Below are 15,682 nucleotides of genomic sequence, written 5' to 3' on the forward strand. Positions count from 1 at the left end.
AGCTGCCACAGTATAATGCCACAGTTAACAGTGTCACACAACGAATTTTTCAGTCTCTTGGTTTCTATTTTTGTAGTCTCGCACTGGATTGGTCCAAAAATCATCATCCTGCTTTACATAGCTGTATATTAAACATCAAATATGTAAAGCAGGATGATGATTTTAGGACCAATCCAGAGTTTTTTGCTTCACAAAGCATTTCCCTTTTAGTGAAAACAGGAAAATTAAATGCCGCTGCAGTTAAGTCAAGCCTAGTTAAGATGCAATTGAAATTAACTGGATATCCTACCTTCTTAAGGACACTGTCGGATTCTGTCCTCCGAAGATCTTCACACTCCTCTTTGTCTCCATCTACAGACACACAAAACTGACTGTGAGCAGAAGCAAATTAGATTGAATGATAGATTTATGATATATTAATAACTAATCACTAAATACTGTAAGTGACGGTATCTAAATTAATATCAATCCACTTGTCGGTAAGAATCTCACCAAGTACACAAAACCTGTAGTGCAAAAAAAAAGTTCAGTTTTGTTAGCACGTACACTAACAATAACTATTTTGGACATACCTTAATTATTATTATTTCCCAGTAAGTACGTAAACTCAAAAAAGGAAACGTCCCTTTTTTCAGGACACTGTATTTGAAAGATAATTTTGTAAAAATCCAAATAACTTTAAAGATCTTTTTTGTAAAAGGTTTAAAAAATGTTTTATATGCTTATTCAATGAACCATAAACAATTAATGAACATGCACCAGCGGAACGGCCATTAAGACACAAACATCTTACAGAGGTCACAGTTATAAAAACTTAGTACACTAAAGAGACCTTTCTACTGACTCTGGAATACACCAAAAGAAAGATGCCCAGGGTCACTGCTCATCTGCGTGAACGTGCCTTAGGCATGCTGCATGGAGGCATGAGGACTGCAGATGTGGTGTGCAATGTCCGTACTGTACCGCCTAAGACAGTGCTATAGGGAGACAGGAAGGACAGCTGAACATCCTAGCAGTGGCAGACCACGTGTAACAACACCTGCACAGTATCGGTACATCCGAATATCACACATGCGGGACAGGTACAGGATGGCAACTACAACTGCCTGAGTTACACCAATCTCTGAGTGCTCAGACTGTCCACAATAGGTTGAGAGAGGCTGGACTGTGGTATTGTAGGCCTGTTGTAAGGCAGTTCCTTACCAGACGACATCGGCAACAAAGTCACGAATGGAGACAAACCCACCTTCGCTGGACCAGACGGGACTGGCAAAAAGTGCTCTTCTCTGATGAGTCATGGTTTTGTCTCACCAGGGGTGATGGTCGGACTAGCGTTTATCATCGAAGGAATGAGCGTTACACTGAGGACTGTACTCTGGAGCGGGAATGATTTGGAGGTGGAGGGTCCATCATGGTCTGGGGCGGTGTGTCACAGCATCATCGGACTGAGCTTGTTGTCATTACAGGCAATCTCAACACTGTGCATTATAGGGAAGACATCCTCCTTCCTCATGTGGTACCCTTCCTGCAGGCTCATCCTGACATGACCCTCCAGCATGACAATGCCACCAGCCATACTGCTCGTTCTGTGCATGATTTTCTGCAACACAGGAATGTCAGTGTTCTGCCATTGCCAGCGAAGAGCCCGGATCTCAATCCCATTGAGCACATCTGGGACCTGTTGGATCGGAGGGTGAGGGCTAGGGCCATTCCCCCCAAAATATCCGGGAACTTGCAAGTGCCTTGGTGGAAGAGTTGGGTAACATCTCACAGCAAGATTCTGGTGCTGTCCATGAGGAGGAGATGCACTCCTACAGATACTACTGTTACTTGATTTTGAAATAGTCATGTCAGTGATCAAACGATGAAGAAAACTATACAAGCCCAGATGGGACTTGTGACAGATATCAAATATTTTTCAGCCTAAGCAAGGCACATTTCAATTACCACAAAAGCACAGAAAAGCAGAATGAGACGTTATTGTCTGCAAGCTCTTTTCATAAGTATATAACTAATGCCGTGAGTTAGGAGTGGAACTGTTTGATCAACTGCAGATGAGGGGGTATTTAGTAAACTGCAATTCTGTTCGGTGGCACAAGTTTCACAGAAATTCCATACTTCAGCTTTAATAAATAAGCTTGCATTTTGACACTCTGGGCATTCTCAAACCAACTTCATGGAGTGCCACCAAGCATGCTTTTTTAAACAGAATTGAAGGAGTTCCCATGTATACTGGCCACTTCTTTGCTGGTTTTTCATCACTATCCAGCCCAACTCTTCCATTCAAAAATATTTAATGATTTTCATTAAATAAATTAATATATAGGCCCAATTTATATTTGTACAAAAACTTAATAAGGTTGTGAGAAACATAAATTCATAAATTCAGTCATGTGTGTTCAAACATTTGACTGGTGCTCTATCTACCCAAAATGTAACAATCAGTTTTACTACTACATAAAGTAACTTAATTAATATTAAGATTAATAAGATTAAGATTAATAAGATTATCTGCTAATCTATTACACCTCTCAAAATGACTCCAAATTCCCAATGGATCGTCAGTCAACATGGTGGAAGAGTAAATGTCTCACGTTTGGAGGTGTTCATCTGGTGGCTGTCAAACCCTCCGAAGGTCTCGGCTCTGCGTGGCAGACACACGGGCCCTACAGTCCCTTGAGTGCAGGCCACCTGCTGCCCCACCGCCCCGCCCAGACTGCAGTTCACCAGTGCCTGCAACATCTCCACTGCCAAATAAACACAAACACACATCATTAACCACATTAAATTAAGTGAGTTACTAAAGAGTAGAACATTAAGAGATGGAAATGAGCTGTTACAACATTTGACAGACAGCATAAACATCTTATTTATTTAAATTACACCACAACTAAGAAAACAGGTGGAGAACAGCTGAATCTTTCAGTAAAGATGTTGGTAACATTTCTTACCCTCTTTGAGAGCATTCATTATGATGGGTTCCCCCTTAGGTACTTCTTCATTGTTGGCCCTGAAGAGCATTTTGAAAGGGGAAGTGGAGTGATCAAGTGAGCCGCACATTTCATGGAAAATCTTCCTCTTTTCCAGCAGGAGTGACACGATCTGCTCATCTTTCCTCTGGAGAATGTCTGAGAGAAACAATGCTTCCAGTTGATAAATGCAGATTTATCGTAATACTCTCTAATATAGAAAAAGTTTGTGTTTATTCTTTATTTAACTATATATTAATAAATAAATAGCAATATATTATTTAAGCTTTAAAGTTCATTTATAAACTACAGTTCACATTTTAGGGAAATATTTGTGGTACTTAAACTAAATTATGCTGCTTTCAAATAGTAATAGAAAAACGTCATTGTGAATCATGAGAATAAGATTTCTTTCACATTACAGTAATTACAATTTTTTTTTATATATATAAAGAGCAAATAAAGAGAGAGAGAGAGCGAGAGAGAGATACCACTCACCTCTCATTTCTTTCGTTTTGTTTTCAAGCAGCTTCTTGTCTTCCTCTGTTTCACTTGGAATCCCCTCATCTTCATCCTTTCCTCTGTGAAACACAAGAGGATGTTAAATAATCTTTTGTTCCCTCCATACCCTTTCCATAAAAACATTTCATCTGAAGAACATCCAGCACCTTTTACTTTCAATATCCCTAATGCACAAACCACTTGTGCAACCAACTTGTCCCATTCTATAAGGGGAAATTGGAACAAATACCCTATTTTATCCCATTTTATATTTATAAAAAAAATATTTTATACTTCTGATTTTTTTTTTTGTTATATATATAAAAAAGTGAATGTTTGGAATAAAATAAATGTTTATAAATTATATATATACAATAAAAAATAAATATATATAAATATATATATATAAAATATTTTAATATGAAAATTGTTATATGATTTAGATATCATTTATTTTTAGATACCTTGTGAAGAAAAAGGTTGGAACGGAATATCAGGTACTTACACAGAGTCCATTACTTCCTGAATAAGCTGCATCCAGGTGTTGCGATCATCTCTGGAACTGGCGTGAACCTCCACCATTTCAGGTTTCTCAATGCCGGCGGTGATGAGGAAAAGACCGCGCTCCTCATGGGCCACCTCTCGCACAATCAGCTTCTGCAGGGAGATAACAGTGGCTCGCTGGTCCTGATGATGAGAGAAGAGAGAGAGAGAGAGAGAGAGAGAGAGAGAGAGAGAGAGAGAGAGACAGAGAGAATGAGCAGGGAGGAGTAAAGGAGAGAGTATTCAGATAGAGACATCAGTGAGGATTTAAGAAAGAAAGACACAAGAACTGTTAAAAAAATCAGGAATCACATAACCATTTCATTCTGTGTCAATTGAGCCATCATTGATTCTGCGTCATATACTTGGCACCATCTCCTGGTGGTCATATGTAATTACAGTGAACGATCCTCTGTGGAGTGTGCACAATGTGCTTCATGTGGATTATCTTATAACCTATGCATCCGATTACGTCGTGTGTGGACTCGTTTTAATCTGTTTATATGTAACATGTATGTCAAAGATATATTATTAGCTATTACTCGCTATATTTTTGACTGTAAGTAAAACAAATAGGCTGGTTGTGTTCACTCTTTATTTATATGGCTATTTGATCAGTTTGATGTTTTTACCAATTTACCACTTGTTCAGTTTTGGTTATAATGCGTACATGCTTTGTGAAGCTTTAAAATAATACCTATTTTGTGTTACTCAAGACTGTAGTTATTAATATTTTTATTTTGATAATAATTGTTTTCTGTGCGGGCCAATCCAAGCTTAAAAGTTAAAGCTAAATGTATTGACAAAGCAATACATGAAGAGTATTGGGACAAGAAAAAGCTTAATCAAAATGTAAAGTCATTATCATGAAAAGAAAAGATCACTCACCAATGAAGCAAAAACATATTTCTGGTCTTTTTCTTGGAGAAAAAGCAAGACGTCAGAAAGCAGAAGTGCATGGACATCTAGAGGTGAAAAGAAAGATGCTGTAGTTACTGTACAATAAACATTCCTTTAAAATATATTCTATTTTAAAGTAGGACCAGAGAAACGTAGGACCAGAAAAAGTGCAATAATATTTGTTTGGATGTGAAGCAACTCTTTTTAATAAACCTTTATGGAAAATAAAAATTTTTTTAAATGACTTTGCAAGAAAAAAATACTTGGTCAAAATAACTCCTCTGTTTGATGCAAGTTTTCAAATCCATATAAAATGCTGATTGCAAGCATTGTTATATGACATACTTCCAGGTGAAACAGGAAATTAAACCATAAAAAATGTAGTGCAGGACTTGATATTATCAATCAGTAATTGATTAGATCATGAAAAGTGGTCTCCAGATGTCAGGTGGTTGGAAGGGAGAAGCTGAAAAAGTTGGTGGACTTGATGACGTCAGCCAAAAAGGAAAGGTATTTCAGAGGCAGAACTAATTTTAACATTTAACAGAAAAATTACAACAACATTTTTCTTTATATATAATAATGTGCACCACTGAATTAATCACAATAAGACCAAATATGTGAATTAACATTCAGGACTACTTCAAGGACCACAATACAATTTGTTTGTGCTGTGTTTGTGCTGATTTTTTGTTTGTTATATTAAACATAGTTTTTTTGGCTGTTTGACATCACTCTCTACCCCATGGCGCTCAAACTGCTACAAACAGGTGCCATTCGATTGTGCTTGATTTGTGCCCATTTGTGCAGTTAAAAGAAACAATCTAACTATTTAGCTTCTTTAGATCTAGTAAGAAACTTTTTGGGAGCAGTGACGTCACTCTCCACCACATGTCGTCCAAATCGCTCCAAACTGGTGTCATTTGTTTGCGCTCGATGTGTGCTGTTTTTTTGCTATTAAAATAAACATTTTATCTATTCCCTTCCTTTGAAATAACAGCTTGTATCCGGAAGTGTTGACATCATGCTCCACCCTATGTCATCGTTTGTGTTCTATTTGTGCTATTAAAAGAAACCACATGACAAGCACTCTTTTCTTTGTGTTATCGTTTTTGCTATCTTGGTGCTGGTTTGTGCCTTGTTTGGTAATGTTGCTGTCTTTGCTTATTAACATATGAAGCATTTCTAATTGGCAAAAACGTAGGGTTCTATTTTTGTGAGTGCGCACAACCGTACGCAACGTCTTATCCAGTTTTCCTGAGAGCTCTAATTCTAAGTGCAATTTTCATGCCAGCACAAAGCGCACATGGACAATACCACCTCTTAACTCAAACGCAAAGTCCAAATTCAGTTCCTGCCGTTTGCAGTTTAGAGATTTCGCCAGCAGGTAGTAATAAAGTTCATGTCCAAATTCTGAAACCACAGAACATCAAATATTGTCCTTGACGATCGCTGTTGAAGCCATTTGTTGAATAAAAAAAATTACGAGATTTGTGTTACATATTCAAGAGTTCATGGTTTATTTTTTCAATTATTATTATTATTATATTAATTGTTAATTTTAAGTCACTACAAAAGGGGCAGGTGAAAGAAGGAGAGAGTACAATATTTGGATTTGGTAAGATTTTTTTGACCACTAGTATGACCACCATTATTTTGATAATATTTAAATTTTGTTTGAAGTGTAATTTGAATTTAGAAATATTTGTGGTTTCATTTTTCATGTTTCAATAAAATGAATAGAATTTTCAAATTCAATGTCAACCGGTAGAAGTAAATAGCGTGCTGACACAATCACTGTTAATACTAGCCATGATTTGTGTCAGTAGATGAAAATGATTAATGATACTTACATTCTCAGTAATTTAACGGAGCCTACATTCATAACCTGAAACACATTTTCCATGCATGTAAAAAGAATGTGTCCCATTTAAAAAAGGATGCACAAAATAATGTAAATCCATATTTGTATTCTTCCAATTCATTGCATACAGTCCATTTACACTACCAACTTCTTATGAATGTACTGTATTTGTTTATATCATTGGTGCTTGACAGGGAATGAACTGTATAATAGGACGGAGATTGTGCCGGAGAAGAACCTCCATTGACCCGATTAGTGCCTTGCGTGCACGATTTCGCCAAACCCACTTGCGCCTACACTTAGCGCATGTGTAAAAGGATCAATGGAAAGGAGGAGGAGAGAACCGGCTTGACAATATAAATAATAGTTTAATGATAAACTTAAAAGAAGACACAAACACACACATGACGGACATGTCCGTAAACGATCTCTCTCTCCCGCACGATCCTCTGCAGTCGGCCTTTAACCCTCACGGAGGCATAATTAGGTGTGTAGGATCACGACCCGGCCCCGCCCTCCGCCCTGCCACAGCATGCATGAAAATACCAATACTGCATGTCCATGCCATTTACTTACGAGTTAAGGCACTGTGCTGCGCTTAGCACTTGCAAGCTTAAAATGGGGCCCTTAGTAATTCACCCCATCAAACACCAAATTCAACAAGAAAAATGGCCTGTGTTTGTGCTGCAAATTATGGTTTCTTTATAGGCTATATGTGACATTAGTGAACAAAGCTGCACACATCATGTTCATATAGTAGAATTATACAGAAATTGTTTTGCAAGTAAACTGCCCCACTATTCAGCTCTGAATTTGTTTCTATTAGTTTCAGTTTTGCGAGACTTGTGTTGAAGGTGTTTGAGAATTGCATAGGCCTATATGAAAATGTTCAAAATATTTGATTGAAATTTCAGCACTATGTTTGAAAACATGTTAGGAGCTGTTCACATGCGGCAATGCGTTGTTGCGCTAAAATTAGATGCAGTGCTACAACAATGTATCGGTTTACTAAGACTAAACCTACATTCAACAACATTGGAGCAATTTAAGCGACATGAGGTAGAGTGACGTCACACAGCCAAAAAAACACCAAACCAGCACAAATGTTCACAAACGCTTTTGTGGCACAATGCAGCACAAACAATTAGTATTGTTTTAGCAATGTAATTATATGGGCTGTCATCTTCATGGAGGTACTGTAAAATTTACAGAAAGAATCTTAGAGAGCTTTACCCTTCAGTCGCCCGGCAGTGTTTTTCAGCTGTAAAGGACCATCGTGGAGGAGCTTCCGACTGCGCAGCAAATCCTCTCTGGCGAACATCTGCCCATTTTTCATCCGTGTGATGGACTTGCTGTCCGTACGGCTGTAGATATCTTTCAACCTTCTCTTCTTCTCATGTTCATTCACTTTATTATCAACTGAATTAAGGATATCTTTCACCAGCTGTAGAGCCTGTGTCAAGTTTTCAAAATCTTCTTTGTCCTCTGCATGGAGACACACACACACACACAAACACACAAGAAACCAAAAAAATCAACATTAATTGAATCTAAACAAACAACCAATGTGTTTTATTGTATTACAGTATGAGACTGACAGGATAAAATCCTCTTGAGACTTATAAGCTGCTTCTCAAACGGTCCATGAAAGGATATTTGTTGTATTTGACATTCTTAGAAATCTCTTTGCCTGGAAAATTACCAAAAAGCCTTTCAGACTCGCTGTGTATAATAAAACAACAGTTGGAAGTGATTTGCGGCAAACGTGGAATGTTTACATTTCTCAAATGTGCAGCAGAAGGCACAACCATAAGACAAGAGTGTTTACTGAAAGTGAAATACTGGCGCTCTATTTAAATATTGATGGGTAAATTGGTTAGGGAACTGAGGCTTCATTTTGTGTCTTGATGTGACTCTTGCTCCAGTTCAGGTTTATAAAGCCTGTTATTTTAACATAATTTCTTGATTTATTAGATCCCACATGTCGTGAGTCAGATTAAAACACATGGCACTCAGAACATTGAAACAGGTTATGCCCTTTGGAAGTAGATAGTTATGTCTACATTTATCATAATGTATGCCTGCAAAAAGATTCATTTTCTGAGTCCAAATTCTTTTTTTGTTTTGCCTTGTTCTTTCACTTATAAAATTGACAACTCTGATTTATTTCTTTATGAAGATTTAAAACATTGTTTTGAAGTCTTTAAATCTCACCTTTGGTGTGCTGGAGGATTCGTTGTAAAAGCACTGGGTACTTTGTTATCCGTTGAGTCACCAGTAATATGCACTCTGGGATGCCCAAACGTCTAACAATGCTGCAGCTCATTTTTTTCTGGAAAATTATGACATTTGGGATTGTTAGGTAGATTAACATATATTTTGGGAAAGGCCACCAAAAATCACAAAAATTATAAAATGCTTACCCTGATGAAAGCCTGAAAGCGCTTGTCTCTGGCATGCATCTCCTTGTAGAAGTTCACTGCTTCATTGTGACGACTGCAAAATTTGCCATAGATTTTCTTCATGCTTTCTGCATTGGCGTCTGAGAACTGAAACACATCATGTGACATAAATCACTACAGGAGGAAATATCTGAAGAATAATCATCGAATACAATTAAAGTTCACATGTATATGTATGTCATATTCAACAAGGAGCCTTATTAGGTTAATGAGATCAAATTCAATATAACACAATTCAACTTTATTAATTGCCAAGGGGCAATTTAGTATTGTATAATATAGTATGCTAGTATACAAAGTAGTTTAGTATAGTCAGTGCCAGGTAGTAATGGATAGCATGTAATCTGGATAATATAATCAGACTGATTTTTTTTTACTTGTAATACAATTAAATTACGTTTTATAATACTCACTATCAGATTACAGTTACTTCTTTATGCATGTTAATCAGGCAATGGCAATACATTGTTCATAATATAATCAAATATAATAAGCAAATAATTAGCCCCCCATCATAGAGAGCCCATAATATAAACAACAGTAATAAGTATAACACAGTAATATATACAATAGTATATTATAGCATAGTTTACATGTATATGTACATAGATGTCATATGTCAAGGAGACATATTATGTTAATAAGACACAATTCTATACAATGAAATGCAACTTATTAACTGCCAAGGGTCAATTTAGTGCAGTATAGTATAGTATAGTATAGTATAGTATAGTATAGTATAGTATAGCATATTATAATATATTATAGTATAGTATAGTATAGCATATTATAATATAATATAGTATAGTATAGTATAGTACACTACATTTTAGTATAGAGCTAGAAATGTTTTAGAATATTACATTTCTAATTTATTTTATGTTAAGTTTCTTTGTTTAAAAAAAAATATTTTCAGGTTTAATTTAGATTTGGAATCAGACAATTTTTGAACCCCATTATGAGTGTTTGCTTTTGCTCTTTAATTATGTCTTATTAATTCCCTTAATTTTGCAGTTTTGAGCCCTTTAATTTAACCATTGTATTTGTACAAAATAACCATGGTCTGCAGCCATGTTTCCTATAATATTACTGTAGTAAAACTAGGGTTACTACTGTATATGGATACAACTGTACTAAAAACCACGATTAATTGTATTAAAACCATGGTTTCTGCCAAAAAAACATGGTTCCTACTGTCATTGTTGCTACAATATTACTACACTGCATGCCCAATTATTAGGTAAGTGAATATTCTGATCTTATCATTATTTCCATGCACATTTTCCAACTCCAAACCATATAAACTTGAATGCTTATTGGATTCAATCATTTTCAGGTGATTTGTATTTGTGTAATGAGGGAGGGTTCAAGGTGTGCATAATTATTAGGCAGCCTCATTACCTCAGGTAAAATGGGCCAAAAAATAGATTTAACTGACACTGAAAAGTCAAATATTGTAAAATGCCTTTCAGACAGATGCAACGCTCTTAAACTTTTGAGGCGTGACCATTGGACAATCAAACGTTTTGTTGTGAATAGTCAACTGGGGATCAAAAATGCATGGAGAAGAAAAGGCGCAAATGAACTGCAAAAGACTTGAGAATAATTAAACGTGAAGCTACCAGGAACCCATTATCCTCCAAAGCTACCTTATTACAGAACTGCAACGTACCTGGAGTTTCCAGAAGTACAAGGTGCCAAGTGCTCACAGATATGGCCAAGGTCAAGAAGGCTGAAAACTGCGTCAAGATTGGGCAAAGATGAGCAAATGGAACACCTGCCTGTAGAAATGTGAGGTCGTTCCATTGGGCTAAGAAATACATGTAGACTCTTGATGGACCAGATGGATGGGCCCGTGGCTGGATCACTAATGGAATCAGGGCACCACTTCGAGTCAGGTGCCAGCAAGGTGGAGGAGGGGTACTGGTATGGGCTGCTATCATTAAGGGTGAGGTAGTTGGACATTTTCGAGTTGAAGATGGACTGAAACTCAACTCTCAAACCTACTGCCAGTTTCTAGAAAGTACTTTTTTCAAGCAGTGGCACATGAAGAAGTCCTCCGCATTCAGGAAGGCCATGATCTTTATGCAGGAAAATGCTCCATCACATGCATCCAAGTACTCCACTGCTTGGCTAGCCAGCGAGGGCCTCAAAGATGCCCAAATAATGACTTGGCCCCCTTCCTCACCTGACTTAAATCCTACTGAGAACTTTTGGGCCCTTCTCAAATGTGAGATTTACAGTGAGGGATGAAAATACACCTCCTTGAACAGCATGTGGGAGGCTGTGGTTGCTGCTTAAGTTGATCGTGAACAGATCAATAAACTGACAGACTCCATGGATGGAAGACTCATGGCAGTTACTGAAAAGAAGTGTGGCTATATTGGTCACTGAATATTTTTGAAAGGCCAAAAATGTGATTTCCCTATCTGTCACTCACTCGACATTGTGTCGATGAAGTGACACTAGGGGTCACTCATGAGAGCCCGGAAACACCTCTGATCTTTGATAAAAGGCCAATGGGAATTGGAGAGTGGTATTTGTATGCCCATGCCCCAGACATACGGGTATAAAAGGAGGGGACGTGCATACATTAGATTTATTAGATTTTTTCTTTGGAGCCGAACGGTCGATGGTTCAAGCTGTGAAGCAAGCGATTTCCATCCCTCACCTCTGCTGGATCCTTACGGCACATTACAGTGTCTTTCTCCACTCTGCACTGGTGCACTGCAGAAATCACCCCTGGGTGCTTCAGCAGATCTCTCGGCTTCCCTGCTCTCACTACCCTCGATGGAGGTGCAGCCAGGGGCTATTTGGCGATGCCCCCAATGGATCTCTGCACAGCTCTCCAAGCAGAGGATCGCCCACTGGATCATCGATGCGATAGCCGTCGCCTACCAGGCTCGGCACGTGCCACCCCCTACAGGGCTAGGAGCCCATTCCACCAGGAACGTGGCAGCCTCCTGGGCTCTGAGCAGTGGCACCTCTCTAGCTGACATTTGCAGAGCAGCGGGCTGGGCTACACCCAACACCTTTGCAAGATTTTACAATCTCGGGGTTGAGCAGGTCTTGTCCCGTGTCTTAGCAGGAACAAACGAGTAAGACTGGACCGACCGGCCAGGTATACCGCTTGCACCTAGCACCTTTCACCTCCCTCGAGCTGAAGATGTGCGTTGTTGATTCCCAGCAGTGTTCACAGATGTCTCCCCTGGTTGATTTCCTCCTAGCCCAAGTGACGTATTTCCACTTGATTCCCCCCCTTTCTCCGGACGGGGCGTGGTCTCCGCTGTGTCTTTTTGTAATTTAGTTGCCTAATAATTGTGCACAATAATAGTTGCCTAATAATTGTGCACACTTATATATTCCACTGAGAAAGACAAAACTAACTTTTTCTTTGTTAAACATTCAGGTTTGAGGTTCAATAACATTTTGGATTGACTGAGAGCATTGTGTTTGTTCAACAATAATATTAATCCTAAGGAATACAATTTGCCTAATAATTGGGCACACAGTGTATAGTAAAACCAAGGTAAATTTTTGCAAGGAAGAGTCACCAACATTGTGGTTTAAGGAGTGTGTGTGCTGGGCTGACAATTGATAACGGTATCTTCTAGTTTACATCAAGTGTTGTTCTGAACGCAAAAGAGAATGTAGGCTGCAGTCATCCACTTAACCGCATAACCACACAAAGTGGACATGTTTACTTGAACGATTAACTGAAAGTGAAGCGCTGCATAAATTGAACTGTACCGCATTATCAGTGGGTCGTGATGCATGATAGGTTTTTGCATGTGATTCACACTTCTGTTGACTAGCACAGTTTTGTCATACTTTAATAGTGTTTGGCTTACCATTCAGCTCAATATGTCAGAAAACATGCTGCGTGTTTATGGGGAAGGATTAAACCTTAAGGTAAATTTGCACCTCTGTGTGCCAATGGTGGCACATGTGCTGTAGGTTGCCGACCCCTCATATATAGTGTTGTATGGTGCAGTAAGGTACAGTATAGTATAGCAGTAAAGTGTATTACAGTATAGTGCATTACAGTACAGAATAGTCAAGTTTAGCATAGTATATTGTGTGGTATGGTACAGTAAGGTGCACTCCGGTGTAGTACAGTACAGAATAATCAAGTATAGCATAGTATATTGTGTGGTATGGTACAGTAAGGTGCACTCCGGTGTAGTACAGTACAGAATAATCAAGTATAGCATAGTATAGTGTGTGGTATGGTACATTAAGGTGCAGCCAGGTGTAGTATTGCACAGTCCAGTATAGTATACTATAGTATGGTGAAATATAGTATAGTACACAATCAACCGTAAAACAGATACTACTGTACACACATAATATTGGTAAGCGGTCACAGTTCTCACCTGGCTGACCAGCACGTCTCCTATCCTGTTGATTATAAAGCCCCCGTCTGTGCCTTCCAGCCTGGCTTCCTTCTTCCTCTCTAGCAGAGCACTGAAGAAGTACGTGTGCAGCTCCAGGAGCTCTTCCAGCATGGGAAACATCTTCTCCGCCATCTGGAGCTCCAACTGAAGATCTGTCTGCAGGCCCTTACTGTAGACTTCTGACATGATTCGTAATGTCCGCAGATGATGCATCTCTGTCTGAATCAGCTCTGAATTTGTAAAGGAAGAGGATGTTTAGATCCAAACATCTGGCAATCCAAAAGCCGTAATTAGCACGATTATTTCTTTAGCGCTAGTGAGCTGAGATACAGACTCTCGAAACTGCATGGAAGCAGAAATGGAAGTATATTCTATTGTCCTACCATAGATGACATCTTGTCTCTTAATGGCATCCTTCTTGAGTTGCTTCAAATATTTCTTATCTACAGTAAAGCTCCAGGAGTCAGCCTCCAGTTCTTTAACATCTGCCTCAAATTCTCCCATCAGACGGCTGTCAATGATCTCAGTTCCTATAGAGACAAAAAACTTGTTTATTCACATCCTATACAAAAGGAAAACAAAGTCCAGCTGCCTCAGAATATACATTACTAGACAATCCATAATGACCTAGGTAAATGAAAATGGGGATAGGGAACGAAATGAAGAGCAGGGAGATCAAGATCTGACCACATTCAAACCCTGCATGAGCGCCACAGCTCCAAGTTTCTGAAGCATGTGCATTAACCTCTAGGCCACTGCTCTGACATTTAAAGCTGAAGTGTGTAATTTCTGTGCTACCGATTGTTTTCAACCAGAATTCCAAGAATAACTTTGCTGAAAAACGTTCGCAATTAATAAGTCCCACAATGTCTGTATATCCGTACATTTTAGGGGGATTTATCCATTACAGAAATTTTAGGGCATGTAAGTTACAGTCCATCAATAAAAAAAATAAATGTCAAAAGCTGTAAAAATTAAAGTTAATGCATGCAAATAATTTTAAATGTTTAAGAGTGTACATTTTTCTTCAACACGATTAGCGCATTTACCAATTTTCTCATTAGATCATGACATTTTATTCAGCTCTTTGAAATTTCTGAACACTGGTTGGAGTAGGGCGGAACCTTTGTGATGTCTTTGGAGTCAATTACACTGACACACACACCACAAATACACTGTTCAGCTGAACATCTACTTTGGTAGTGTGTGCCCTGTTTAGCCTCACTGGTGCACAACACACAGCAGCTGAATAGAGAAGAGCTAGTGTTGCAGTGTGTATAGTCTGTGCACTGGCTCCTCATGTGGTACCAACTAGTTTCCTTACTAGGCTAACACAGGAGCTGACTTATCAAGATGATGTTTATATATTAATGTCTGATCTAATATAACGCCCAAGTATTTAGTGTGATCTACGTGTTGGATTTCTGCATCACAGAATGCATGTGCATTTCATGTTCTCATGTGGAAAGCAAATACGTCTGTTTTACTTGGATTTGGTTGTAGAAACCACTTTTGAAAGTACTGATTCAAGACGTACAGGTCCACCTTCAGGGTCTTCACTGAGTTCAACTTTGAAATCGGATCATATGGCCAAGATCTCGCTGTGAATTTCATGCATACTGTCCTCAATCACCATATTAATCTCTGAAAAAAGCAGTGACACAGTAGCATCCCCATCTTGAGCACCGTCATTTTTCTGGCCTCATTGATCGCCTTCTTTATTGTTTTTCTCAATCTTTTTCTAGTACTCTAACCAATACATTTACATTTATGCATTTGGCAGACGCTTTTATCCAAAGTGACTTACAGTGCACTTATTACAGGGACAACCCCCCCCGGAGTAACCTGGAGTAAAGTGCCTTGTGTTTCCGGTGTCAAGGACACAATGGTGGTGGCCGTGGGATTAATCGATTAATCGATTACTCATGCCCATTTCTAGTCTGTCTCCCTCTGTCATGTTATTTATAATTATCTTATTTATAATGAGATATTTTAATTGATGGAAAAATATCAATGACTGGGAAAATGCCATTGGCAGTGAGGCCA

The 15,682-nt window shown here is 38.5% G+C and overlaps 1 protein-coding gene across 3 annotated transcripts in view; it reads right to left on the reverse strand.

The window, feature by feature from the left end:
- The window catches only part of LOC127619215 (A-kinase anchor protein 13-like), a 102,761-nt gene that overhangs the window by 14,852 nt on the left and 72,227 nt on the right, over positions 1-15,682 (reverse strand). For all 3 annotated transcript variants that reach the window (XM_052092036.1, XM_052092028.1, XM_052092044.1), the window contains exons 22-32: positions 14,020-14,166; positions 13,616-13,866; positions 9,201-9,326; positions 8,992-9,109; positions 8,011-8,262; positions 4,902-4,978; positions 3,976-4,157; positions 3,468-3,550; positions 2,952-3,128; positions 2,595-2,747; positions 290-351 (exon numbers count right to left, since the gene is read on the reverse strand). In XM_052092036.1, coding sequence (XP_051947996.1) covers positions 290-351; positions 2,595-2,747; positions 2,952-3,128; positions 3,468-3,550; positions 3,976-4,157; positions 4,902-4,978; positions 8,011-8,262; positions 8,992-9,109; positions 9,201-9,326; positions 13,616-13,866; positions 14,020-14,166 — 1,628 coding nt within the window. The remainder of the gene's footprint in view (positions 1-289; positions 352-2,594; positions 2,748-2,951; positions 3,129-3,467; positions 3,551-3,975; positions 4,158-4,901; positions 4,979-8,010; positions 8,263-8,991; positions 9,110-9,200; positions 9,327-13,615; positions 13,867-14,019; positions 14,167-15,682) is intronic.

Source organism: Xyrauchen texanus, chromosome 2 (assembly GCF_025860055.1).
Source record: "Xyrauchen texanus isolate HMW12.3.18 chromosome 2, RBS_HiC_50CHRs, whole genome shotgun sequence".
Classification (NCBI taxonomy): domain Eukaryota; kingdom Metazoa; phylum Chordata; class Actinopteri; order Cypriniformes; family Catostomidae; genus Xyrauchen; species Xyrauchen texanus.